Source organism: Ceratotherium simum, chromosome 12 (assembly GCF_057802395.1).
Source record: "Ceratotherium simum simum isolate JZ-2026a chromosome 12, ASM5780239v1, whole genome shotgun sequence".
Classification (NCBI taxonomy): Eukaryota; Metazoa; Chordata; class Mammalia; order Perissodactyla; family Rhinocerotidae; genus Ceratotherium; species Ceratotherium simum.
The window spans coordinates 5,643,694-5,670,022 of NC_141911.1; the positions used below are offsets into that span (position 1 = coordinate 5,643,694).

Consider the following 26,329-nt stretch of genomic DNA (forward strand, 5'->3'; position numbering starts at 1 on the left):
GACCGATGATGTTAGCTGAGCTAACATCTATTGCCAATCCTCCTCCTTTTTTTTTTTTTTTTAAAGATTTTATTTATTCATTTCTTTTCCCCCCAAAGCCCCAGTAGATAGTTGTATGTCATAGGTTCACATCCTTCTAGTTGCTGTACGCGGGACTCGGCCTCGCGCTGGACGGAGAAGTGGTGCCTCAGGGCGCGCCCGGGATCCGAACCCGGGCCGCCAGCATCAGAGCGCGCGCACTTAACCGCTAAGCCACGGAGCCGGCCCCCTCCTCCTTTTTTTTTGCCCCAAAGCCGCAGTAGATAGTTGTATGTCATAGTTGCACATCCTTCTAGTTGCTGTATGTGGGACGCGGCCTCAGCGTGGCTGGAGAAGCGGTGCATTGGTGTGCGCCCGGGATCCGAACCCAGGGCCGCCAGTAGCGGAGCGTGCGTACTTAACCGCTAAGCCACGGGGCCGGCCCTAAGAATGGATTTTAAACCAGTATCAGACTTATTTTCTCTCATTCTCTCTGTCTTCCCCTAACTGGGGCCATTTTTTACAGTGGGTGAAAACCAGATTTGCCAGAATAGCAAAACAATATTTTTAGCCTGTTGATTTTTATGTCTCCAGCAACTTCTAAGGAGTTAATCACTTCATTAATCTTCTGACTATCTCAGGCAAATATGTAGGTTCCAGATATTACCGCCTTCTAGAAAATGAGAAATTCAGTCAATTCATCAAAATTTATGGTGACCTGGGATTCATGGCTCCTGATCAGTTCTTTTTAAAAGACTGTTGGTTCCTCAGTCTTTGTTAACGACTCATTTGACATTTAGTCTCATTTTTACATTTCTTCAACTTGTGCATATGTGATTTTTTTCCCTCCCCCTTTGCCCTACTTCTCCAACTTCAGGACTCTTGGATATACTTCAGAGATCTCTGAAAATACAGCTCATTGTGAATTCTACTCATTTAAGTGTTATAGACTCTGACAACTGTACTCAGAAATAGCTAGAGTAAACACAGCGTGCAGGAGTCAGATTTCAACCATTATTTATGAAATCTCTCCTATGTACATGTCACATATACTACTTGATTATAACCCTATGAGGTAGCTGTTATTCCCATTTTATGGTTAAAGAAACAGACCAAGTGAGCTTAAGTGATTTACTTCCAAGTCACATAGATAATAGGCGAGAAAGCTTAAATTTGAACCCAAGACTTTTGATTCCATGTCTAATGCTCCCTTCCAGGGTTAAGAATTAACAGTTCCCTCCCCTGTCACTTGTCCATTTGCAGGATTATAACCACAGGGGTTGCATTGCCAGTCATGGAGTGCTGGGGGACTCTTAAAAAACACCTAAGATGGGCTAAGGCAGCTCCCCCTTGCACATATGCTGCCTCTGTACTGTTGGGTCTTGTCACAGTATGGCATTGGCCTGGAGGACCCTGATCTCTGGCACAGGATGTTAACATTCCACAAACAGCAGAACATGCCTGCCTTCCCATTCCAGCTCTTGGAAGCAGCTCAAGAAATTAAACTGCTCCATCAGTGCATCAGTGATCCAGTCTCTGAGCAGCCAGCAAGGCCCATCACTCATGAGTCTGGGTGGCCTTTGGGTCTGGCTGCCATGGAAAGGAACCTGCCAGATTAAATCAGTTGATGGAGATGCTATATAACAGGGATAAGGGAAATTAGGCATTTTTTCTGTCTTCCCGAAGACTTGGCACATTTCCCTGTTACTCCTGAGTTTTCTTACTGTTTGGACATCCCTACTTCCAAATTGGTGCCTGGGAGCCTGGAATGTACGCTGGGCATTCAGATAGCAGTATCCCGTTTCCACCACAGTCTCCAACTTCTTGGAACTAAGCAAAATTTTTTCTGCTTTTGTGTGCACATTGGGCATAAAAGTTTTGGTGGGGGTCGTGCCATGCGTAGACCATGTGGCTCTTACTCTTCCCACACAACACTCAGAGCCACATCTTAACACCACCCGGTGTTTTCTTGTGGCAGTTGCTGCAATGAGAGCTAACGTTTGTTGGGAGTGTGTTGTCTTCTAGATATTGTATTATGTGCTTTACATGCATTATCTCATTAAATTCTCACAGCAACCCTGAAGGCTAAGGAATAGTTACAGATGAGGAAATCAAGACTTGGCAAAATTAAGTAAATTACCCAGAGTCACCTTGCTAACAAGTGTTAAAGCCAAAATTCAAATCCTAGTCTAACTGACACCAGAGCCCATGCTCTGAGATGGGTTATGAGATACAGCAGCCAGGACTTACTTCATGGATCTCCTTTAAGACAGTCTTGAATTAAGTACTGTCCCCTAAGCCTGTACTTTTAAGGAAATCAGGGCAAGCCCCCAAATATTTGTGCATTGGTCTTTCATCATTCCTATGCCAAACAAGAGTAGAGTAGGGGAGGAGGCTTTGGTCAGAGGAATCTGGTCAGAATCAGTGCCAATTTTTCCTTTTCTGTTGAGGTTCTGTGGACCAGATAACTTTGCACATCATGATCCAAGTTTGGTTAACATTATCATAAGTTTTCTAATGTTGTTATGTGGGAAGGAGCCAGAAATTGAAAGGAGAAAAGCCAATGAGCTGTTCTTGACTTGTCCAGTACCCAACCTTTGTAACTATGAATCCTCCGGGTTCTTTCATGAGGACTCTTCAGAAGAGTCTGTTCCTAAGGAGGAGAACCAGCTGACCACTCTTTTCTTTCTAGGATGCTTGGGTTAGATCTGGTAGTGCGAGATGACAATGGGAACATCTTGGACCCGGACGAAACCAGCACCATTGCCCTTTTCAAGGCCCATGAAATGGCCTCAAAAAGGATTGAGGAAAAGATCCAAGAGGAAAAGGTACACTTCCTTAGATGTGCAGATTTTGGCCACTGAGGTTCCATTTTTGCTTTTTGCGGGGCGGGTAGAGGAGGTGATTGGCACTGAGCCAATCGTTGGCTGCTTTTGTGCTTAATGAGAAAAAGGGCGTCACTGACAACAGAGGTAGACATGGTGTTTCTTTCATTCAGCTCCTCATTTGAAAAGCAGAACATAACAAGAAGAATGAGGCAGCTATATATGTTCTGATAGGGAAAGATGGCAAAGATATATATTAAATGAAAAAAAGCAAGATGCAGAACAGTGTGTATAAAACACTGTTATTTGTGTTTCAAAAAGGAATATACATATATCTGTGCTTGCATATGTGTAGACTAACTCTAGAATGATAGACAAGAAATTGATAATTAATAGATGCCTCTGAGAAGGAGAGCTGGATGGGAGTGAGCCTTTTTACTGAGTAACCTTCTGTATTTGAGTAAAGTGTTTGAAAGATTTTGAAAGTAATAATTGGACATTAAATAAAAATTAGAAAAGTACAGAAAAAGAGGGGGCCCGCTCCGTGGCGTAGTGGTTAAGTTTGTGTGCTCCTCTTCGGCGGCCCGGGGTTCGCAGGTTCGGATCCCAGGCGCAGACCTATGCACTGCTCATCAAGCCATGCTGTGGCGGCGTCACACATATAAGGTAGAGGAAAATGGGCATAGATGTTAGCCCAGGGCCAGTCTTCCTCAGCAAAGAGAGGAGGATTGGCGACAGATGTTAGCTCAGGGCTAATCTTCCTCACACACACACACAAAAAGTACAGAAAAAGAGAACAAGAAAAAAATGTCACCCATATTACTGATACCAAACCAAGTGGGCTCGCCTCCTGGTAAGTTAAATAAGACTCTACACCAGTGGAAGTTGTCTCACAAAGTAAAGTGTATTTGCAGCAAATAGGAGGCCGTGAGGAATCATTTCCAAAGTCATGGCGTCCCCGAACAAAGCAAAGCAGGAACTTTTATTTGGTTGGGGAATGAATATTCAAAAGGGAGGGGGGGTATCGCTTGCACAGGCTCAGCTGGAGCACGTGCTTCCACATAATGAGGCCTAAGCTCCTCCTGGAGAGCTTTGCCTTAAAAATAAGGCAAAGGTCACGGGCATAGCTCTTGTGGGGAGGCTTGGTCAGTTTCAGGATGGCTGGTGGTTACATCTCCTCAACACACAAAAGGAAAAGAAACAACTTGGAAAAATAGTTAATTGCTTCCAAACCCACCTTTGAGTGTCTGCAGACACCTAGTCAGTGACATTATCACTGCCTAGACCCAACCATATTGATATTTTGGTGTATACTCTTATAGTCTTTCTGTTCTAATGAGTAAAGGTTTCTGTTTATTTTCTTTCGTTTGTAGTTTTTATTTCTTTATCACAAGTTGTGATAATATTTAATAGTGTTTCTGGATCCAATGGCTAACCATGCCCAAGGGTGAAGCCTTTCCAGTGGGATCTCTTGCAATGAGAGTCATTCCCAAAAAGAGGGATAATGAATCTTGATTTTTGTGCTTTTGTGGTTCATCCAGAAGCCACTGTGAGAAAGGAGAACTTCTTTTTTTTTTTTTTTAAAGATTTTATTTATTTTATTTTTTCCCCCCAAAGCCCCAGTAGATAGTTGTATGTCATAGCTGCACATCCTTCTAGTTGCTGTATGTGGGACTCAGCCCCAGGATGGACGGAGAAGTGGTGCCTCAATGCGCACCCGGGATCCGAACCCCGGCCACCAGCATTGCAGCGCACGCACTTAACCACCAAGCCACAGGGCCGGCCCAGGAGAACTTCTTGAAGCTTCTAAAACCATGAGTTATCACCTTTAGACAGCATTTATTGAATTACTTGGGTTCAAGGTCCTGAACAGGACAGTCTTGATCATCTAAATAGTAATGATTATATTTTGCTCACTCAATCATTTGTCCACTTACACACACTTGCTTCTCAGGAAGTGCTTCTCCTTTTGCGTGGTAATTATATTTGTCCCCATTTGCAGGCCAGTGTCTTTGTCAGTATTTCCCATTTGCTAAAGCCAAGATGCTCTTCCCTCTTTTCCTTTGTGTTCAGTCATTTCTGCAGAACATGGACTTGCGGGGCCAGTCCATCTTCAGTGCCGTCCACACCTACGGGCTCTACGTGAACTTCAAGAACTTTGTCTGCAACATTGGGGAGGACGCAGAGTTGTTCATGGCCCTCTATGACCCGGACCAGTCCACTTTCATCAGGTAGTGGAGACCCAGGTCGTCTGCTGTCGACCTTGCAAAAATACCCAGCCTTCACCTGCCCCCTAACTGGGGAGTTCTTTGCTAGGTTTGAGGGGGAAGGTAAAGAAGAGGGGGAGGATTTCTAGGCAGTAGAAAATAAAATCCTTTGGGCTACTGAGCCTTTCTGTATGGCAGGTGAAACAGTGCAGTAACAGTTTGTGTACTCCTCTGTCTTAGAAATCACATGAAACTTATCAGAACGTGGAAACAGCAACAAAGAATTGAAAAGACCATAGGGAGGGAGAAGGGAGGGATGAATAGATGGAGCATAGAGGATTTTAGGTCAGTCAAACTATTCTGTATGATACTGTAATGGTAGATACGTGCCATTATACATCTGTCCAAACCCATAGAATGTACAACATTAAGAGTGAACCCTCATGTAAACCATGAACTCTGGGGAATAATGACATGTCAATGTCAGTTCACTGAATGTATCACATGTACCACTCTGCTAGGGGATGTTGCTAGTGGAGGAGGCCATGCTTGTGTGGGGGCAGGAGATATATGGGAGGTATCTGTACCTTCCACTCAACTTTATTATGAACCTAAAACTGCTCTAAAAAATAAAGGCTAAAAAAAAAAAGACTATAGGGAATGGTAACAGACTTGGTTCCATCCTACAGTCATGCTACTGCTGAGCAGCTAAGAAAACAGACTTATTGTTGAGAAGATGGTTAAAAGTAATTACTGACAAATTGTTTATTTCTAAAATAGAAATTTTGAATGTGGTGTTGTGGATTTCAGTGGATGGATTTGGAATGATTATTATAAAATTATATTCTTGATTCATCAAAGCTGAAATTTTTATACAAAAAATTTGAGACGGAAGAAGGACCTCAGATAGGATCTGGTAGAATCTGCTGTGTCTCTGCCCGTGTTGAACAGTGTGTTGTCACGGGTCCATACAGGGTGTGCCCCGTGGAGCCGGGCTGCAGCAGGCACCTTGCTCTAGAGCCAGGAGACCAGAGAGTGGTCACTTGTGCGGTCTCAGTTCCTGCCTGTGCCACATTCACACCTGCCTGATGAAGTTAGCTGAGCTTCTCTGGACCTTCCTGTCACTCTCTTAAGTCTATACTGAGGGCAGCTCCATCCCCAGTTAGCCCCTCATTAAGAATAATTTTTTTTCCTCCACCAGTGAGAATTACCTAATTCGTTGGGGCAGTAATGGGATGCCCAAGGAAATAGAGAAGCTTAATAACCTTCAAGCGGTCTTTACTGTAAGTCCTACCTTATGTTTAATAATTTTCCTTGTTTATGATATTAGCAGATACACATGATAAGTATATGGAAAGCATAAAAAATGAAAAGATGAAAATCAAAATCATCGTAATCTCCACAGCAGGAATAACCCACTCATTTATTCAACAGATATTTGTCAAGCACCTATTAGATACCAGGTGCTGATCCAGGCACTTGAGGTGCGTCAGTAAACACATCAGAAAAACATGCCTGTTCTCAAGGAGTGTTTGTCCAAATGGGGAAGACAGTAATGAACAATTATCAAATGAATGAGTAAATTGTACTGGATGTTAGAAGTCATAGAGCTTTGTGGGGATTGGGAGCTTCTGGGCTGGGGGAGGGTTGCTGTTTTGAATAGGTGGGTCAGAGCAGACCTCTGTGAGAAGGAACCCTTTGATGGGGGAGTGAGCTATGCAAATAAAGGGGAAGAGCCTTCCGGACCGAAGTTATGGGTCCTGCAATGTCGGGGTCTAGACTTTATTGTTTACATATATTTTAATGGACTCTGCCCTGCCCCCTCCTCTTCTCCAAGGAAGGGGGAGTGCTGCTATATATGGACCAAGAGCAAGGAGATTTATTAGTCTGTAGCTTCAGGCTTGGTGACTCTTTCTCTTGGGCTGGGAACTTTCTTGGGGTTCTCTCACTTTTTTCTGTCAGTACTTGAAATGCCCCGGAGCTGCTGCCACCTGCTCTGAGAAGCCTTGGTGGGCAGGTTTCCCAGCTCCCATTAGGCCTAATGGGGATACTGTCTTTCTTTTCTCCCTTTTCCCCTTAAGCCCACACTGGTCTTTTATCTCCTTATCCTCTTAGCAGAGGATCAGAGTCTAAGGTAGAGCACCAAAGGAAGTGATAGGAAGGAGCAGTGGTTCCAATGCAGGCTTATCATTCATTCATTCATTCATTTCTCCTTATTATTATTCCTTCCCTCTGTTAACATCCCACCCCTAGGACAAGCATGATCTGATTACCGTCCCTGCACTGACCCATCTATGTCTTTACTACCTGGTAAATGTAGACAAGAAAGAGCTTAGAACTCTTCCCGAAACCTCCCCCAACACACAGAGTATCGCCTCAGTTTTAGGATATGTGAATTTTTCCCTGAAATCAAAAGGCATTTATCAGTCAATATGTACATTAAAAAAAAACAATTAAAAAAGGTATTAGTGAATCTTTGATCTATCTTCTAATCAATACCATTTTTGAAGAGCTGCAATTCATCTCCATTCCCCCACTCCCCCCACCAATTAGGATCTTCTTATATGTAAATGTCATGTCCAGCTTTTTCAGTTAAATAAAATGTAACCATTTCCTTGGTCATTAAACATTCTGCAAAAACTTGGTTTATAAATGATTGCATATTATTAAATAATATCAATGTGCCACAATTTATATAACCAGTCACCTAGAGTCTTTATCTTTCTACTAACAGAAGCCTCACAAAACTCAGAGTAGAAATTCAAGGTTGATGTTATCATTGGTATGTATTCCTGTCTTGGAGACCTGACTTAACTTAATTACAGAGGATGGATTTGGAATGATTATTTAGAAAGTAATTCTTTTTTTTTTTTTTTTTTTTTTTTGTGAGGAGGACCAGCCCTGAGCTAACCTCCAATGCCAATCCTCCTCTTTTTTGCTGAGGAAGACTGGCCCTGGACTAACATCCATGCCCATCTTCCTCTATTTTATATGGGACGCCACCACAGCATGGCTTAACAAGCGGTGCGTCGGTGCGCAGCCGGGATCCGAACCGGTGAACCCCGGGCCGCCGCAGTGGAACGTGCGCACTTAACCACTTGCGCCACCGGGCCGGCCCCTAGAAAGTAATTCTTGATTCAGTAAAGAGGGCTTGGACAGCTGTTTCATGAAAAGAATTTGAGATGCAGTTGAATTACTGCTGATGTGAAAGTGAATGAGCTATGTGAGCTCATTCATGGGTTTATTCACCCATTCTTAAGACTACAAACAAGTATGGAACGTGAGCCACAAAAAACAGAGACATTTAGTCTGCACATCTCTTATTAATCAGCATACACCCAGAGCTCTCAATAGATATGCTCATAAAACAGATGAATAATTACAGAAAGCAGTACATGTAAATTTCTGTTATAGTTGCCTCACAGGGTTATTTGGAAGATGAAATGAAATATCCCCAGCATGTGTGGATACCCAGTAAATGTCAGTGTCATGGAAGTTTTAATTTCATTTGACACTGAAATGCATCATATGCTCCGATATGTCCTGGCAGGATATAAAGGAGCAATGACAAGTGTCCTGGTTTTTAAATACCCTGCTTAATTGACAAAAAAGAGACCTTAGGTTGAATATGATCTGATTTATAAATTTGAAATAGGAACTAGGGAATTAAAAAAATTCCTTTTTTGAATACAGTCGTTTTTATCCACTGCCATGATAGGTCTTGGGTGGGTATGGGGAAGGGAGGAGTCATTATGATATTTCAGCTTTAGGAAATATGCTCTGAGTGGTGTTCTGTTGTAGAGTGAAAAGAAAAGAGAAATGAAGGTGACCGGGTGACACAGCATGACCTCCTTCTGCGTGCTCTCTGCCCCTTTAGGACCTCAGCAGCACAGACCTTATCCGGCGCCGCATCAGCCTTGTGTGCCAGATTGTCCGGGTGGGCCACATGGAGCTGAAGGAGGGCAAAAAGCACACCTGTGGACTCCGAAGACCTTTTGGAGTAGCAGGTACAGAAAGACCCAGAGACAAATGTAAAATGGTGCAGCCACTGTGGAAAATAGCATCAGGTCCACAAAAAATTAACCATAGAACTTAGGATCCAGCAATCCCATTCTGGGTGTGCACCCAAAAGAAGTAAAAGCAGCATCTCAAGGAGATATTTATACAGCGATGTTCGTGGCAGCATTATTCACAATAGCCAAAAGGTAGAAGCAACCCAGGTGTCTGTTAATGGATGAATGGATAAACAAAATGTGGTATATCTATACAATGGAATATCATTCACCCCTATAAAAAGAAGGAAATTCTGACACATGTTACAACATGGGTGAACCATGAGGATATTATGTTAAGTGAAATAAGCCAGTCACAAAAAGATAAATACTGTATGATTCCTAGAGTATCAAATTCATAGAGACAGAAAGTAGAATGGTGGTTGCCAGAGACTGGGAGGGAGAGGAAAATGGGGACTTCGTGTTTAATGGGGACCAAGTTTCAGTTTGGGAAGATGAAAACGTTCTAGAGGTAGAAGGTGTGATGGCTGCATAACAGTGTGAATGTACTTAATGCCACAGAACTGTACATGTAAAAATAGTTAAAATGGTACATTTTGTGTTATGTATATTTTACCACAATAAAAAAAAATTTAAAGAACGATAGAGAGAGGAGGGAGGAAGGGAGGGAAAGAAGAAGGAAGGGAGGGAGACCCAGAGACAGTGCAAGGTGAGTTTGGCTGTCACTGCCGGCATCAGACACACAGTGTTCACTGCCTGGGACTGCTGGGTAGCTTTCCTCAGGTTCTGTGTCCTCACCTGGCCCCACCTCCTTGTCTCCCTCAGTGCCCAGCACTGGCTCTTGTACACAGAAAGCTGTCAGTAAAGCTTCAGCTGTGACTATTGGAATCCTCCCTGCCTACCACTGTATGCTGATTTTAGTCGAATAAAATTCTCCCTGGAAAGTAGTTTTCTTGTCTAGGAAATTTACTCTTCCAAGGCAACACCGTGTTTATAACTGCTTTCACAGAGGGTCCTTGGCTTAAATCAAACCCCACAACCTTCCAAGAGGTGCTACATTTCCTCTGTAGTTTGTTAAATTGAGGAAATATATTTTTGGTCTTACATTGACATTTTGGGCACTAAGTAGTTTTGAAAGCATCAATGAAATGTCATAATTCTGCTCCTGGAAGAAGGGTCCAGAAACTCCCTGTTATCAGGGTTGACCCTGTGGGTTATGCGGATGAGGCAGCCTCCGTATCCCATGAGACTGTGTCTATTGTGCACACTTTGAACACCCTGCACTCCACCTGCTCCTTAAGGTCTGCCAGTCTCTGTCTAGATGGGCTGGCCCTACTTCCCGATAGAGAATTAAAATGAGGTCTTAGAAAAGGCAAGGAGCCCTGGCCCAGGACAATATAGCCATCTTTATGGCAATCTATTCATTGTTCCATCAAAGTATTTAAGGAATATTCAAGGTCACTGTCATTTGAAAGGGGGCAAAGAGATTTGAGCATCAAGTTTGAGGGTTTTGTTGCTTTTCTATTTCAGGGTGTGTGTGTGTGTGTGTGTGTGTTCAGGGTGTTGAGTGTGGTGGGAAAGGAGAGGAGACTAAATTACTCTGAGCTGTGATGCCGAGTGTTAGTAGAGCTTAGGAGGAACTAGATGATGGCGTTGACAAATGAACTGCCAATTTTGGGAGTCAAATACAAATTTTGCAGTGTTTTTTTGTACAGTGTTTGCAGGAGTCCATTAAGGGCTGACAGCGAGTTGATGTCATGCCTGCTTTCTACAGCTTCCTTTCACCAGCATGGTTATTTCCCAAGCCTTAGGCTCTTTGTCATTTGGGTTACTTTGAGAAGGCATTTCCTACCTTATCCTTAATTTTTCATGAGAATTGTCTCATGTCTCATTATTTCTTTTAATCTGCAAATGGGTTATTTGAGAAGTGGATTGTTAGTGTGTATTTTATGTCCAGATTGTAATTTATTAACCAAGGGATCACCTCCTGCCATGGGTGATCATTTCAGCTCATTTCAGCAGCTGTAGAGTGGCCCACTCATTACTTCTCTAGGCAGTAGTGCATAGTTAGGTTAAATGATTTGGCCCTATAGTCACTATTGGGTTCATATGCTGGCTTTACCGCTTAAAACTTCTGACCTAGGGCAAATTGCCTACCTTTCCTGTGCTTAGTTTCCTCATCTCTTAAAGTAGGGCTAATAATAATATCTGTATAAAGAAGATAATATATGCAGTAGGCTTAGAGCAGGGCTTTTTAAATTGCTCTTCTTGTGCATAAAGGAGCAAATCACTATATGATCTTCTAGTCTGTGCTGCTGGTGCCCTGGCCTCCTTCATTCACGTGGAAACCAGGTGAGATATTGTCAAATCAGAGAGACAGTTGACCACTTAAGGTCTTGAGTTTCTCTCCCAGGTCTTTCATTCTGTTGACACTCCTGCCAAAAATGTGTTCTCTGTGTCTTTGAATGCAGGCTTACTAAAAAGTAATCCAGTCTTGAGTTTCTCAAGAATTGAGCAATTCGGTCCTGCAGAATTTTTGAAAGAGGGGAGTCTGCAGGGTTGATCTGAGAAAATCGAGCCCCTGCATGAGCTCGTGATGAATTGCTCTCCTGCTAGGCTGGGGACACTGGGGCTCATCGTTGGCAAAGAAATGTCCCTGCTTGGTGTCTTTCTTCTTCCGGAGTTCTGTTTGTGGATACTGTGATTTTCCATTGTAACTCGCTGAGGCCTGAAGCAATTAGTTTCTTTTTTTTTTTTTTTTTTTTTTTTTTTATGTTTTTTTTTTTTTTTTTTATTTTTTTGTTTATTGCAGTAACATTGGTTTATAACTAGTTTCTTTAATTAGGTTTATCTCTTTCCTAGTGATGGATATTACTGATATCGTACATGGGAAGGTGGATGATGAAGAAAAGCAGCATTTTATTCCCTTTCAGCAGTAAGTAGTTTGGCATTTACTTCTGGTGACTTGAGACCTGGGTTAGCCCTTTGAATGTCTGTTAACACAGAGCCAGGTGCTGGGAACCACTTGCCCAGTTAGAAAAGGGAAGCCTCCTATGCTGGAAGATTGTCAGATAGGAGCTGACAGAGGACATTTTTCAAAGTCCTTTATATTGGACTCCAATTTAAGAGGGTAAACCGAACTTTCCTGACTACAGAAATGACCAAAGGAATATAGGAGGCAAATCGGTGTCTGCACTGAAAACCAGAGAGTGGTGCCCTTAGAGTGTCGGAAATGCCAAAGTGTACTGTGCTTTGTCGTATGGAACAGGTATCACACGAGACAAGGAATCATGTAGGACACACAGGGCTTCTCAAACCTAACACGCGTGTGTGTCACCCCGATCTTGTTATAATACAAAATGTGATCAGTGGGTCTGGAGTTGGCATCTAACACGCTGCCAGGTGATGCTGCAGCTGCTGGTCTGGAGACCACACTTTGAGTAGCAAGGGTTTAGGAGGTGCGAGAGTGAAGGGCTGACTAGTCCTTGGGTTCCTGCAAGCAGAGGGAAAGCCAGCCAGGGAGTACATGGGAGGATTCCCGGCAGAGCTCCACTAAGATCCCCATACTGAGCTTCAGGAGCTGGAGCCCTGGGCAGGCCACTGGGGAGCTGCTGGTGAGCGAATCTCCATCCCTATCACTCTGAAGAAGTATAGGTGTGAACATCATGACTGGCTCGAGCAGTCATGTTCCACTCACCCCATGCACAGGTGGTGTAGGTGTGAACATCATGACTGGCTCGAGCAGTCATGTTCCACTCACCCTGTGCACAGGTGGTGTGGCCTAGGTGAGACCAGGGAATATTGCTGGAACTGACCCCTAACAGGGCAGTCATGTCAGCAAGAGAGGGTGATTGTCTCTGCTAGCTTGCAGCTGCCACAACAGATCGGTATGACAAACTGAGAATTCCAGAAACCAGCCCAAGGATATTTGAATTACTATGTGATTTTATTAATAATAAATAATAAGATTATATTATTTTTTAAAAATTATATAAAATATATGAATAATAATAAATCAGTGGAGAAAGATAAACTATGCAAAAAAAAAGTTTGAGAAAATTAGCTAATAATTTATTAGCTAATAAGTTAGAGCCTTATCTCACAACTTATACCACTATAAATTCCAGATGATTAAGTATATAAATGTAAAAGCCAAAAATCATAAAATACTACAGGAAAATAGAATTTGTACATAATAGTAATGTGTGGGAAGCCTTTCTGGGTCAGACACCAAAGATTCGACTAAAAAAGAAAATTGGTAGGTTTAACCACACAAAAATTTTAAACAACTTATATGTAGAAAAAATTTAATAAAATCTTTGCAATGTGTATGAAAAAGGATAAGTATTCTTAATATATAAACCATTAATAGAAGTCCATAAGGACAAAATAAGGAAATATACACACACGCGAAGAATTGGCCTATAAATTCATTGAGGATCAATGAAATGCAAATTAAACAATGAGGTTTAGTTTTTGGCTTGACCAAGTTTTAAAAATATATACAATATTCAGTGTTTGGTAGGTATAAGGAAACATATCTTACTTATAGGAATATAAATTGTTATGCATTAAAAGCCTTAAAATTTTGATATTTCAAACAATATACTCCATAATTAACAGTGATTATTTCTGTTGGTTTAACTATAGGTGATTTTGCCCCTCTTTTTGTTTAACTCTATTTTCTTTTTTTTTATACAATAAATATGTATTATATGTAATTTTATTTAAAATATAAAAATCCCTATATTTCAATTTAAAGTCCAACACCTTTGGACAAGTTTCTAAACACAATAGTACAAATAGCTTATGCTAAGTAGTACTTCCCTCCTCATCCAAAGGCTGCTAGTAATAATTTTCTAAGGATGCATTTATGTATGATCCTACCTATATCCTGACCCACCAAGAATATGACTAGGTAAATATTTTATGTAGCTTATGCTAATATGAATTAGGAGGTAACTTTCAAATTTATGAATGCTGCTCCCAATATAAATATATACATATATTTAAATATATTAAATAAATATCATATATTAAATTTAATAAATATAATATATTAAAGCATATTATAATTTTATATTAATGTAATTATAATGTAGTTGTATATTAATAGTATAATATTAATGTATTAATATATTAACTCAAATATATATTTCTTATATACATATTAATAAATATTAAATAAATAAAATATATAGACTAAATATGAATATATATTTAAATATATAAAAATGTAATATAAATATACTTATGATAAATATAAATAACTTTCATATCCATGAATGTTGTTCCCATTATATATACATATATATTATATATTATTATATATGTATTATATATATTATATCATATATATGTATATACATAATAGGAACAGCATTCATGAATGTGAAAGTTACATGAAATATGATATAATATATGATATTATTTATGTATATGTAAATAATAGGGGCAGCATTTACGGATATGAAAGTTATTCTGCTCCATATCGAATATTTAATTACACATAAAATAGGAGCAGCATTATGGACATGGAAGTTCTCTGAAATGTGTTTCTGTGTATTTGTTCCACCTCCGAGGTGAGTCTCTTCCTTTAGCCGTGTTGCCTCCCTGCTTAGTTCCTGAGCCAGCTCTCCTGCGGCAGCCGGCAGCCGTGTTGAGGCGCTGAGCCCTGAGACAGTCTACACTGCATCATAATACGTGCTTGAGTCTCTGAGGAGCCCAGCCCTAATTTGATTACTGCTCACTCTGCAGCCAAGAGCCACTGTAAAGTGTTCACAATGCAAATCGCAGCCTCTGGCATTTAACTCCTAAGATTTATGGCACATGCTGTCCTAACTTAGCTCAAAAGCTTACAGTGCATTCTGTTACGAGAGTTTTATATGTGCGTTCTGCCAATCCATCTAAGAGAGGCATTTGAAAACAGCGGCTTGGATTGTAGCGATCTAGCATATTGCGGTACGTTTGCCCCTGTTGTCAGGATGCAGCTCTGGACCCTGCAGAGAAGGCTGGCCTGCTTAGCAGGCCAGAGCACAAAACCACCGCAGAGAAGACTGGAGACTGTTGTGATGCCCCAGGCTGATCGCAGTTCCTGATGGCGCTTGTGCTGTCAATGGAATGGGTCTGTGTTTGGTCCTTGGATCACCCTGGACAAGCCTCAGCCTGATGGGATCATTCAGGTGAAGCTTGTTGGCTGGTGCCTGTCCTCACATGGGAATCCAAGAATACCTTCCCAAAGCCGCTGCATACACACAGCTCCTGTACACTGAGTGTTGGCGGGAGAGGGGGCCTTCCCTGCATATGATCCAGGCCCATCTCCTTACAGATGAGGACACAGCAGCCCAGAGGGGAGACCCCCGCAGAACTCACTGTCAAGTGGAACCGGACCTGGAGGCCAGGTCTCCTGCTCTTCCCAGTCCTCCTTCAGTTTCATTACAGCAGCCTCTCCCACCTCACCAAGAACATCAGCACTGCCAATGGTGCTAGTTGTTAACATTTGGCATCAGTTTTGTTTGTTCTTGGGGTTTTTGTTTTTCCTCTTTGCCCCAAGTCATTTCCAAGATAGGCACCCAATGGAAAAATAAAGGAAAGATAGAAAGAGTCCTCTAATTAGGTGTGTTCAGTGTTTATATTTCCAGATTATTCCCATAGGAGCCACCACTATCTAAGGCTGTGCTACAGAGACTTCCTCTTTGTTCCTTACCTCCCGTTTCTGACTTCCCAGGATTGCAATGGAAACCTATATCCGGCAGAGACAGCTAATCATGTCGCCCCTGATAACGTCCCATGTGATTGGGGAGAATGAGCCACTGACGTCAGTCTTGAATAAAGTGATAGCAGCGCGGGAAGTGAATCACAAAGGACAAGGTAGCAGCCCTGTGCACTAAGCTGGAGGGGCGGTAGTGGGCTGGGGCACTCAGCTGAGTCCTTGGACTCCTGCCCTTTCGTTATCTTTCTCTGATACAAAGCAGACCCTGCTGGGGCCTGCTCACCTCAGCTTCCTGCTGAAGGCCTTTAATGCTGAAAAGCACCGAGACTGCACCTGGCACTGAACTGGATCACAGCTGTATTTTGTAAATTCTGTGGAACAAATTCTTAATTCCATGAGCCTTTCCTCAGTTTTGTCTACTCTACAGTCCCAATGCTGACTCTAGGTAAATGCACAAAGACAAAGAGATTGGGGATGATTATGTTCCACCCTCTGAATATGTTTATCCAAGTACACTTCCTAAAATTGACAGGGAGGAGACCAAAGTAATACAAATGAATATGTGTTAGTGTAAAATAATGGCCTATCTAGCAAAACATTTTTAATTGTTTTTGTACCTACATATATTGTTCTGTTGACATAGTTTTAACAAAGAAAAATTCTGCTTATTGAAACTGCATTTTAAATTCAAATAATAAGGAAAAATAGTTAAAATTTTAAAATTCAAATACCAAGATGGTGACGATTTTTGGATAATTCTGAAGATTGAGTTACTGTTTTTTTCACCAATTGTAACTGTCTTCTGAAGTGGAGGCCATCAGGAAACATTATTTTCAGCATATTTAGTTTCCCATGTATTCACAATTATCCTGAGTGGGAAAGACATGTGAGGAATAATTGAAGACTCTGGAAACAAATAACTAAATACATTTCTGTTGTTGTGAAACTCCCAACCTAAGGATATAATTTATTAGAGTGGAAAATCCTTACACTAAGTAGATTGCTCTGTGCGTATAATTTCTTTGTTTTTTTTAACAAAAGTGAAAAAATATTTCCTCTCTTGCTGCTTAACAAAACAAGTGCTTTTCAAATGTTTTTATGCTCATCACAAATATTTTTTTGTGTCTGCGTAATATTCCATTGCTTGGATTTAAGAAAATTAAATCCCCCTAGATAAACACTTAAGTGTTTTCTAATTTGTCACCATTATAAATTTAAATAACTCTGCTATGACTATCTTGATACATGGAGCTTTTCCATATTTAGGACTACCTCCTCAAGAAAATTCCCAGAAGCAGGATTTCTGGGTCAAATGATGGGAACAAGCTTAAACAGGGGTACACATATTACCAGACTGCTTTCCATAGATTTCTACCAGAGGGTACTAATTACCATCTTAGCCACTTTGCAAACTGATATTTAAAAAACTTTACCTGTTTGAAAGGTGAAAAATAGACTTCCATAGTTCTCTTGCATTTTAAAAAACTACTTGAGGGTGAGTTATCTAGCCTTCATATGTGTTTATGAGTTTTCTAAAGTTTTCCTTCTCAGTTTTTATGAACATTTTATATAATGAAGATAATCTGTCTTATTTAGGACGCATGTTTTTCAATTTTTGGTTTTGCCAAATATTTATAAACTTCTTGTACTTCTTTGTGAATTGTCTATTCATGTCCTATTTATTTGTGAGGATCTTAATGTTTTTCTTCTAAGTATAAATTCATAATTTCTTATAAGTATTTCACCATTTTGTAGTATGCCTTTTACTTTTTATGAATATCAAAACTTTCAGTTTGTATATAGATAATTATTTTGTGATTTCTTCATTTGTTTCTCTACTTAGAAAAATGATTCATTCTCAAAGATTTAATAACTATACACTTACTTTTTCTTTTAACGTTTTGTCTTTTTTCCTGTTTACTTCTTTATTATATTAGAAATTTATTTTAATGAAAATGTGAGGTGAGAAATTAGATTGATTCTGTTCTAAGTAGCCAGAAAATTATCCCAGCACATTTATGAAATTGTTGTTTCTTTTTTCATGATTTTTAATGCCTGTTTTGCTATATATTAAATTGCTGTATATTATAGTACTTAAATCTCATTGTTTCTATTGATTTATATATCTTTTCTGCCACTATTATCACACATTACTATAGCTTTACAGCATTTTGGTATCTGATAGGGGTTATCTTTACTCCCTTTTCCCCCAAAGTAAACATCTGTTCACATCTGTGTCAAATTCTCAAAGTCCTGTTGTGATTTTGGCAGGAGTGTCATTAAAATTATAAGTTAACTGAGGAGAAGTTACGTCTTTATAATGAGGTATCTGTGTAGCAATACAACTCATAGGTTTTTCTCAATTTTTCTGGGTGTGTTTATTTTGTAGATCGTACAGAGAACTAAAAGTTTATCTTTTCTTTCTTTAAAGGACTTTGGGTGTCCTTGAAGCTGTTGCCAGGTGACCTCACACAAGTTCAGAAGACTTTTTCACACTTGGTGGATAGATCAACAGCAATCGCCCGAAAAATGGGCTTTCCTGAAATAATACTTCCAGGTAAACACCCTGCTTGATTCACCTGTTCTGCTTCCTCTAGGACCTGCTTCCATGCAGCACAGTGGAGGCAACGTGGATCCATGAGATTCAGTGATCTGCATTCAGTGGTATCTGGACAGTGAGAGATACAGACAGGGTTGCAGTACCTTAAAAGGCTACCCAGTGCACAAGCCCAGGATAATGCTTTTCCCTGTGACTCAGAATTTTCTATTTCCTCTCTCCCTTTGTGTTCCGCACAAGCCCCTCTGACATACTTCCCTCAACCATCCGTTTAGTAGAGCTAATGGGAGCACAGGTTCTCTGCCCAGAGTAGTGTGCTTATTTGCGAGTACCTTTTCTCTTGAGGACATCACCAGCCTCAGGGGCTCCTTGCCGGGAAACCCCAGTGAGATGCCTGCTCAGCCCAGTCTAGCTGGACCCCCTGCTCCATTTGCTTAAGCTCCAGCCGTCTTCTTGGCTCTCCCCATACTTGCAGTCATGAGGATGTAAACATTCTGCAGTTTCTTACTCTAGTTTCATCATTTTTGCTACCACATGTTGATGATCTGCATATGTGTTCTCTTGAATTCACTGATTTAACTCATTTAATTTCTTAATCTTTATAGTAGTAAAAGGAAATAATTTCCTCAAAGGAACTTTATATAATATATAATATTATATAAATAATAAAATATGAATATATATTGTATAGGTAGGTAGATTTTATATACATATATAAAATCTTTGGCCTGTTAGAAAAATTCTAGAAAACCAAGGTGTTACCTATTGCTTAAAAATTCGCGTTCCTTTAAAGTAGTACGAGATCTCATTCCTCCTTTGGGAGATCGAGGAGCAATAATAATGTATTGCCACACACATTGTCTGCACATAGTGGGTGTTAAAAGAGTATTTGTGGAATGAATGAATAAAAGAGCTGTGAAATGGAAATTATCTTTTTCTTCTTATTCCATCCCTTCTAGAGCCATTCACCCTAATACATATTCAGCAACATTCTGGGAAAATGTTTTTCTTCTTGTTGTTTAAGAAAATAAGTATTGGGGGGCCAGTCCAGTGGCACAGGCAGTTAAGTATGCGCTCTCTGCTGCAGCGGCCCGGGGTTCACTAGTTCGGATCCCGGGTGCGCACTGACGCACCGCTTGGCAAGCCATGCTGTGGCAGCGTCCCATATAAAGTGGAGGAAGGTGGGCACAGATGTTAGCCCAGGGCCAGTCTTCCTCAGCAAAAAAAGAGGAGGATTGGCAGATGTTAGCACAGGGCTGATCTCCTCACACACACACAAAAAAATTATTGGCATTATGTGTCAATTAAAAAAAATATTGGTAATATTTGCATAACCAAAGGCAGTTTTATTGCTACAGCAAGACAGAATACTGAAAAATAAAAGAGAGAAGTTTACTTTATCTTTGAAATCTAGCTGGAAGGATTCTTTATAATCATTAGGGTTGGTTCATACACGGCCAGGGCTATGATGGACTTTAAAAATCATTTAGGATGGTGGTTCCCAAATGCTAGTCTTGGATCAGCTAATCAGGATCACCTGGGAAACATTAAAATACAGATTCCCAGATTCTTCCAGAGACTCTGATTCAGATTGTAAGACCAGGGCTTCCCAGGTGATTCTGGTGATCAGCCAGGTTTGAGAAATATAGATCTGGACCAAAGTCCCTCACCTTATAGCTCCTTCCCATCACCATTTCAACAGGCTCCAGATGCATCTTAAACTCTCTCCTCTACCCATGGTCCTCTCTGGCTAAGGCGCTTTTACTTTCCGCCTCATCTTCACAGCCAGATTCTTGGAAGTGGATTATATACTATCTGCCAGTCACCCTCTATCCTGTCCAGAATGGCTGTCACTAGAGTCACCAAAGATTGCACTGTCACCAAGTCCAATGGTTTTTGTGTGTGTGTGTGTGTGAGGAAGATCAGGCCTGTGCTAACATCTGCCAATCCTCCTCTTTTTTTGCTGAGGAAGACTGGCCCTGGGCTAACATCCGTGCCCATCTTCCTCCACTTTATATGGGACGCTGCCACAGCATGGCTTGCCAAGCAGTGCATCAGTGCGCACCTGGGATCCGAACTGGCGAACCCCAGGCCACCGAAGCGGAGAGCATGCACTTAACCGCTTGTGCCACCAGGCCGGCCCCCCAATGGGTATTTTTTAGCCTAATGATCCTCTATGGTCTCTTGGTAGCATGTGACCCTGTTGATCACTCCCTCCTTGAAATATTCCTCCCTCATTGTCAGTGACCCCACACTCTTGTCTTTTGCTCCATTCCCCTGAGGCCTCTCCTAGGACTCCTTTGCCACCTTATCATCTTCTACCCCACCTTTAATTCTTGGAGTTCCTTGCTATTTGGTCCTTATGCCCTGTATTAGCTAGTTAGAGCTGCCATAACAAAATACCACAGACTAGAGGGGTTAAACAACAGGAGCTTATTTTCTCACAATTCTGGGGGCTAGAAGTCCAAGATCAAGGAGCCGGCGGGGTTGGTTTCTCCTGAGGCCTCTCTGCTTGGCTTGCAGACCACCATCTTCTCACTGTGTCCTCATGTGGTCACCCCTCGGTCTGTGTTCCCTGTGTCCTCATCTCTTCTTACAGGGACACCAGTCAGTTGGATTGGGGCCCACCATATGACCTCATTTTACCTTAATCACCTTGTTAAAGGGCCTATCTCCAAATACAGTCGTATTCTGAGGTACTGCAGATTAGGGCTTCAACATATGAATTTAGGGGGAAACAATTCAGTCCATAAGAGGTGCCCTTTCCTTCTCAGCAATATTCTCTCCCTAGGTGATCTCACCCATTCATTTGGCTTCTGTGTGTTAGTTGGCTCCCAATCCATATCCGTGCCCCCAAGACCCCTCCTTTGAACTCGTTACCATAGATCCAACTACTTCCTGCCTCAGGACTTTCGTAGGTACTATTCCCACCCCTGACCGGATCACTATTCTCCTCTCTTTAATTGGTCAGTTCTTACCCAGAATCCCCATTTGGAACTTGTCACCCTATGCATCTACACCTGGCTCTTCTGATGTGTTTTATCTGATAGAATGGCACCCCATCCATCCAGTCTCACAAACAAGAAGCCTAAAAGTCACCCTTGACACCTCCCTTTCCTTTACACCTCATGCAGAATTAGTAGATAAGACCTGCCAGTCTTACCCTTGAAAGGCCTCTCAAATCCATCCCCTTCGCTCCATCTCTATTGCCACTACCCGAGTTGTAGCCCAGGTCATTAGTTCCCTAAACAACTGTCACAGCTTCCTAACTGGTTTCCCTGTTTCTTCCCTTTCTTACCTCATATCCTCTTCTCCACAGTATAGCGTGAATGATCTCTTATGAAAGCCCACCTGATCTCATCCCACTCCTTCCTTACTGAAAACATTTCGATGACTTCTGTTTATATTTAGGATGAAGATAGAAATTCTTAACTTGGCCTGTAAGCCTCAGGGAGAGTTGTCTTTTGTCTGTCTCTGTAGCCTAATCTCATACCAGAGCCCCTTCACTGTGAAGACTTCAATCGTGTGTCTACTACTTCTGGGCTTTTGCACATTCTGTTCTCTCTTCTTACTCATCCCTCCAATATCAGCTCCAAGGAAAGATTCCCACCCCTCCAGACAAGGTTGGGACTTAGTGTTATGCTTTCACAGAGCCTGGCGTTTTCCTTCATTTGTGATGTTGGTTTCATCCTGTGATTATCTGATAATGCTTCTCTGCCCCGCCTGTAAGCTGTGTGAGAGTAAGGCTGGTGCATGGCTCACCATTGTCTCCCAGACCCCTAGCACCGTGCTTGGTACAGAGTAGGTGTTCAATAAGTTTTTTCAATGAGTAAATGAATATTATCTCATCTGGTTGTACCCTAATTTATTCAACCACTGTCAATGGTTGGAAATTGAGGAGGTTTCCAAGTTTTCATTTTCATAAACAACACTATAATGAATATTCTTATAGATAAATCATTGCTCACATTTTTAATACTTTGAGACAGATATTACTAGTGAAGTTGCTGTGTCAGTTTAGACTTTTGATGCAAATTGTTAATTTCTCCATAGACCAAGAGTGTGTCAATTAAGATTTCATACTGCAATGTACGAATAAGCCCCTTTTCCTTCACACCTCATCAACTGTGGGTAGTATCTTAATTATTTTCCAAGCAGATAAGTGACGGAAATAAGTTTTCTAAATGTGCATCCCGATTTTCTTATAGTGCTATAAGGTTTTATTTTTTACATTGGGAGGCAGTTTAATGTCCTACAGATTTTGGAGTCATTTTTACAATACTGAGTCTTCCCATCCAGGAACTTGGTATGCCTTTCATTCATTCCAGGTTTTGTTTATGTATTTTAATGATATTTAAACTGTTTCTTCACTATGGGGGCTACATATTTTCTGGTTATATATATATTTTTAAAATTTTGTGCTGGTTAACCAAAAATATGACAAGCAGAAATTATTCTGATATCAGTAAAAACAATTAACCTGATTTAAATAAACACAAAGTATTTTACAGGCTTTCAGAAAGTGTCTGCCTCATCAATTTGTTATATGGATTAAATAGATTATTGCATATAAGACATTTTGAACAGTGCCCAGCACAGAGTAAGCACTCAGTAAGCATTAGCCTTCGTTATTTTTCCAATGTGTTAAAATGTCACACTCTCCAAGGCATTATTGAAAAAAAAAATCTGCCACTGTAGCCTAATAAAATATATTGTGTACTTATTATTAGACAGCAATTATTAATAAATAGAACAAAGGATTACTATTGAAAAGATTTCATTTAAAGAAAACTACACTTCAAAGACACGTTGGTATGTATGGAAAGGTAGGATGAGGTAAGCTAAAGAGAACAATACATTTAAAAACTTCTGCTATATGAATAGTTCATTATAAAGTCAGAGCATTTCATATTTTACTTATAATTTACATCTTACTACGTCCTGACAACTAAAAATGACTTCCCTCAGCACCACTCACGGGTGGCTTGTCACCTTGCAGGAGATGTTCGGAATGATATTTATGTCACCCTGATCCATGGGGAGTTTGACAAAGGGAAAAAGAAGACGCCAAAGAATGTGGAGGTGACCATGTCTGTGTATGACGAGGACGGCAGGCTCTTGGAGGTATGAGGTCTCGCCCGGAAATCCCGCTGCCGTCACCCCCTTCTTCATGAGGGACTTTTGGCCCTGTGTTAATTGTTCTCCGCATTAGGATGTGTTTGGTTTTTCATAAGGAAAAAACATGAAACCTGTTACCTTTGTGATTAGCAATTGCCAGTTTTACTAAGAAACCCATTTAGACTCTTTTTTTCATTATTTCTCCTGTGCTGAGAAATAGCTCAAGCCACTAATGATTTTATGTGTAGGCTTCATTATCATTTTCCAATTATTTAGCCACTTTCAAGCCCGTTAAGTGCCCCTGGGGCTTGAGTGAAGTGGCACGCGTGCCCGGAAGGCATTGAAACGCACATTTCCTCCGCCTGGGGAGCAGAACCAAGGGAGGCGCCTGTTAGAGAGCTGTTAAACCGGAAGGGCTCTTGCTTAGAGGTCAGCTACCACGCTCTTTAGTTGTAGTGATCAGGAAATCGCAGCCCCACGCTGATGAGTTATTCTCAGGGAAACCCGGGAGTTAGTGATGGAGCCAGGACTGGCTCCAGGTATCCTGACTTCCTGTCCAGAGTTCCTCCCACAGAAGTCAGTCTTGATTCTCACATCAAAGAGAAGGATAGGCAGGGTGTGGCCACAGGAGGCTTTCAGTGTCTCAGACTGTGATTCAGTGATTCCAGAGCAGGTAACTGTGGCCAAATTTCCCGAGACAGGAGGGAGAAATCATTTTCCTCACACAGCGGTGCATCTGCACCTGTGCCGTAGCTCCCAGTCACCCTCGCTAGGCCTCTGTTCCCTAAGAGAGGAAAGAGGAGGAAAGAGAGGAGAATGTATGGCCGGGCGTGGAACAGAGAAAACAAGTTACAGCAAAGAGGAGTGTTGGGACAGTGCTTGGTCCCCGAGTGACCACGACATTTATACACTAGACCCTCAGCTAAAGTGGTGGAAACTCATTCCTACCCTATTCTTCACCCCCAAGTGTAACCAGCTTATGTGTGCCAGTGTACGGCACATGCTGGCCATGCGGAGGGTAGAGGGCTCACACGTGGGGTGTAGAGTACTCTTATTTTTCTAGATAAAATTATCCCCTCCTAATTTTTTCTTTCTATCCAAAGAAAGCAATTCATCCTGGTGCTGGATACGAAGGCATTTCAGAGTACAAGTCAGTCGTCTATTACCAAGTCAAGCAGCCCTGCTGGTATGAGACCGTCAAGGTGAGAATACGCCACCTGCAGCCTCTCTCATGGATTAGACCTCATTTAGGTTCTTTTCTTCTTTTTACCCCCAAATCATCCTGCTTTATCCTGAAGTTTTAGGTGGGTTGTCTAAGGTGAGCAATAAGAAATGAATTGATGATTATAATTCCTTATAAGAGCATTTATCTTTAATAAACTCAGAATTCTTAAATAACATTCTCATTCATAGACGTGTAGAAGTTTGAATAGAGAAACTTGTGGTGATGATGCAGTAGGCTGCCAAGACGGTCCAAAGCCAAATGGAAATTGCCACATTCCGCAAGCGGTTGCTTAATGTTTTTTTCTTCTTGGCCTCTAACCAAGGTTTCTGGGCCTCTTTTCAATTTAAATACATGTATTAGCAATTCCAAAGTGCTTTTCAGATCTCGAGCCTCACAGCACTGCTCCTGAAGCAATCAGGTGTCACGCCCTCTGTCCACTTAGGTCACCGAGACTCACAGACGTGAAGTGACTTCCCGAGATCCTCTAGTGGCTTAGTGTCAGAGCCTAAACTGGAGCCCGCTGGATCCCAGGCTCCATCAGCTCTTTTTTTTTTTTTTTTTTTTTTGTGAGGAAGATCAGCCCTGTGCTAACATCTGCCAATCCTCCTCTTTTTTTTTGCTGAGGAAGACTGGCCCTGGGCTAACATCCGTGCCCATCTTTCTCTACCTTATATGGGACGCCGCCACAGCATGGCTTGCCAAGCGGTGCGTTGGTGCGTGCCTGGGATCCGAACCAGCAAACCCCGGGCTGCCGCAGCGGAGCACGTTGCACTTATCCGCTTGCACCACTGGGCGGGTACCTCCATCAGCTCTTTCTGACTGTTGAAGTCTTATGAGTCTCCACAGAAAACTAAAAAAAAAAAAAATTGCACTATCTCAATTCAACAGTAACCATTTCCCACAATTTTATATACTTCATATGTTTTAAATTATGCTGTTTATACATATTTATACTGTGCTTTTTTTTTTTTTTTAAGGAAGATCAGCCCTGAGCTAACATCCATGCTAATCCTCTTCTTTTTGCTGAGGAAGACCAGCTCTGAGCTAACATCTATTGCCAATCCTCCTCCTTTTTTTTTTTTTCCCCCAAAGCCCCAGTGGATAGTTGTATGTCATAGCTGCACATCCTTCTAGTTGCTGTATGTGGGACGGGGCCTCAGCATGGCCGGAGAAGTGGTGCGTTGGTGCAGGCCCAGGATCCGAACCCTGGCCGCCAGTAGCGGAGTGCGCGCACTTAACCGCTGAGCCACGGGGCTGGCCCCTATACTGTGCTTTTTAAAACTACTTTTCTTGAGGCATTGAAAGTTCTTCAGAAATGTATTTTTAGATACTTGGATAATATTCCATTATATAAACATGCTGTAATTTAACTGTTTGCCGCAAATTCTCTTCTTTTTTCATTGCCCCATGCGTCTGTATTCCTAGTCCCCTCTATGTGTATAAGCAGCAGAAGTCTTCCTTATCCCCAGTATTTTATCTTTTCCTTCTATTATAGACCCTAATTATTACCATATCAATACACACCTTGCAGTCTGAAAGGTCCTATATAAACCTCCAAGTACTGATCTTTTCTCTCTGAAGTATTTCCTGTTTCATACTTGAGAAAATACTAGAAACTTGTAATATTTCCATTCTCAGAATCTATGATAAACAG

General features: G+C 41.4%; 1 protein-coding gene across 5 annotated transcripts in view; it reads left to right on the forward strand.

Moving 5' to 3' along the window:
* The window catches only part of DOCK5 (dedicator of cytokinesis 5), a 215,058-nt gene that overhangs the window by 98,530 nt on the left and 90,199 nt on the right, over window positions 1-26,329 (forward strand). For all 5 annotated transcript variants that reach the window (XM_087437329.1, XM_087437330.1, XM_087437327.1 and 2 more), the window contains 9 exons: window positions 2,711-2,846; window positions 4,917-5,074; window positions 6,252-6,333; window positions 8,928-9,057; window positions 11,926-11,998; window positions 15,791-15,933; window positions 18,207-18,332; window positions 23,332-23,456; window positions 24,554-24,652. In XM_087437329.1, the coding sequence (XP_087293455.1) occupies window positions 2,711-2,846; window positions 4,917-5,074; window positions 6,252-6,333; window positions 8,928-9,057; window positions 11,926-11,998; window positions 15,791-15,933; window positions 18,207-18,332; window positions 23,332-23,456; window positions 24,554-24,652 (1,072 nt within the window). The remainder of the gene's footprint in view (window positions 1-2,710; window positions 2,847-4,916; window positions 5,075-6,251; window positions 6,334-8,927; window positions 9,058-11,925; window positions 11,999-15,790; window positions 15,934-18,206; window positions 18,333-23,331; window positions 23,457-24,553; window positions 24,653-26,329) is intronic.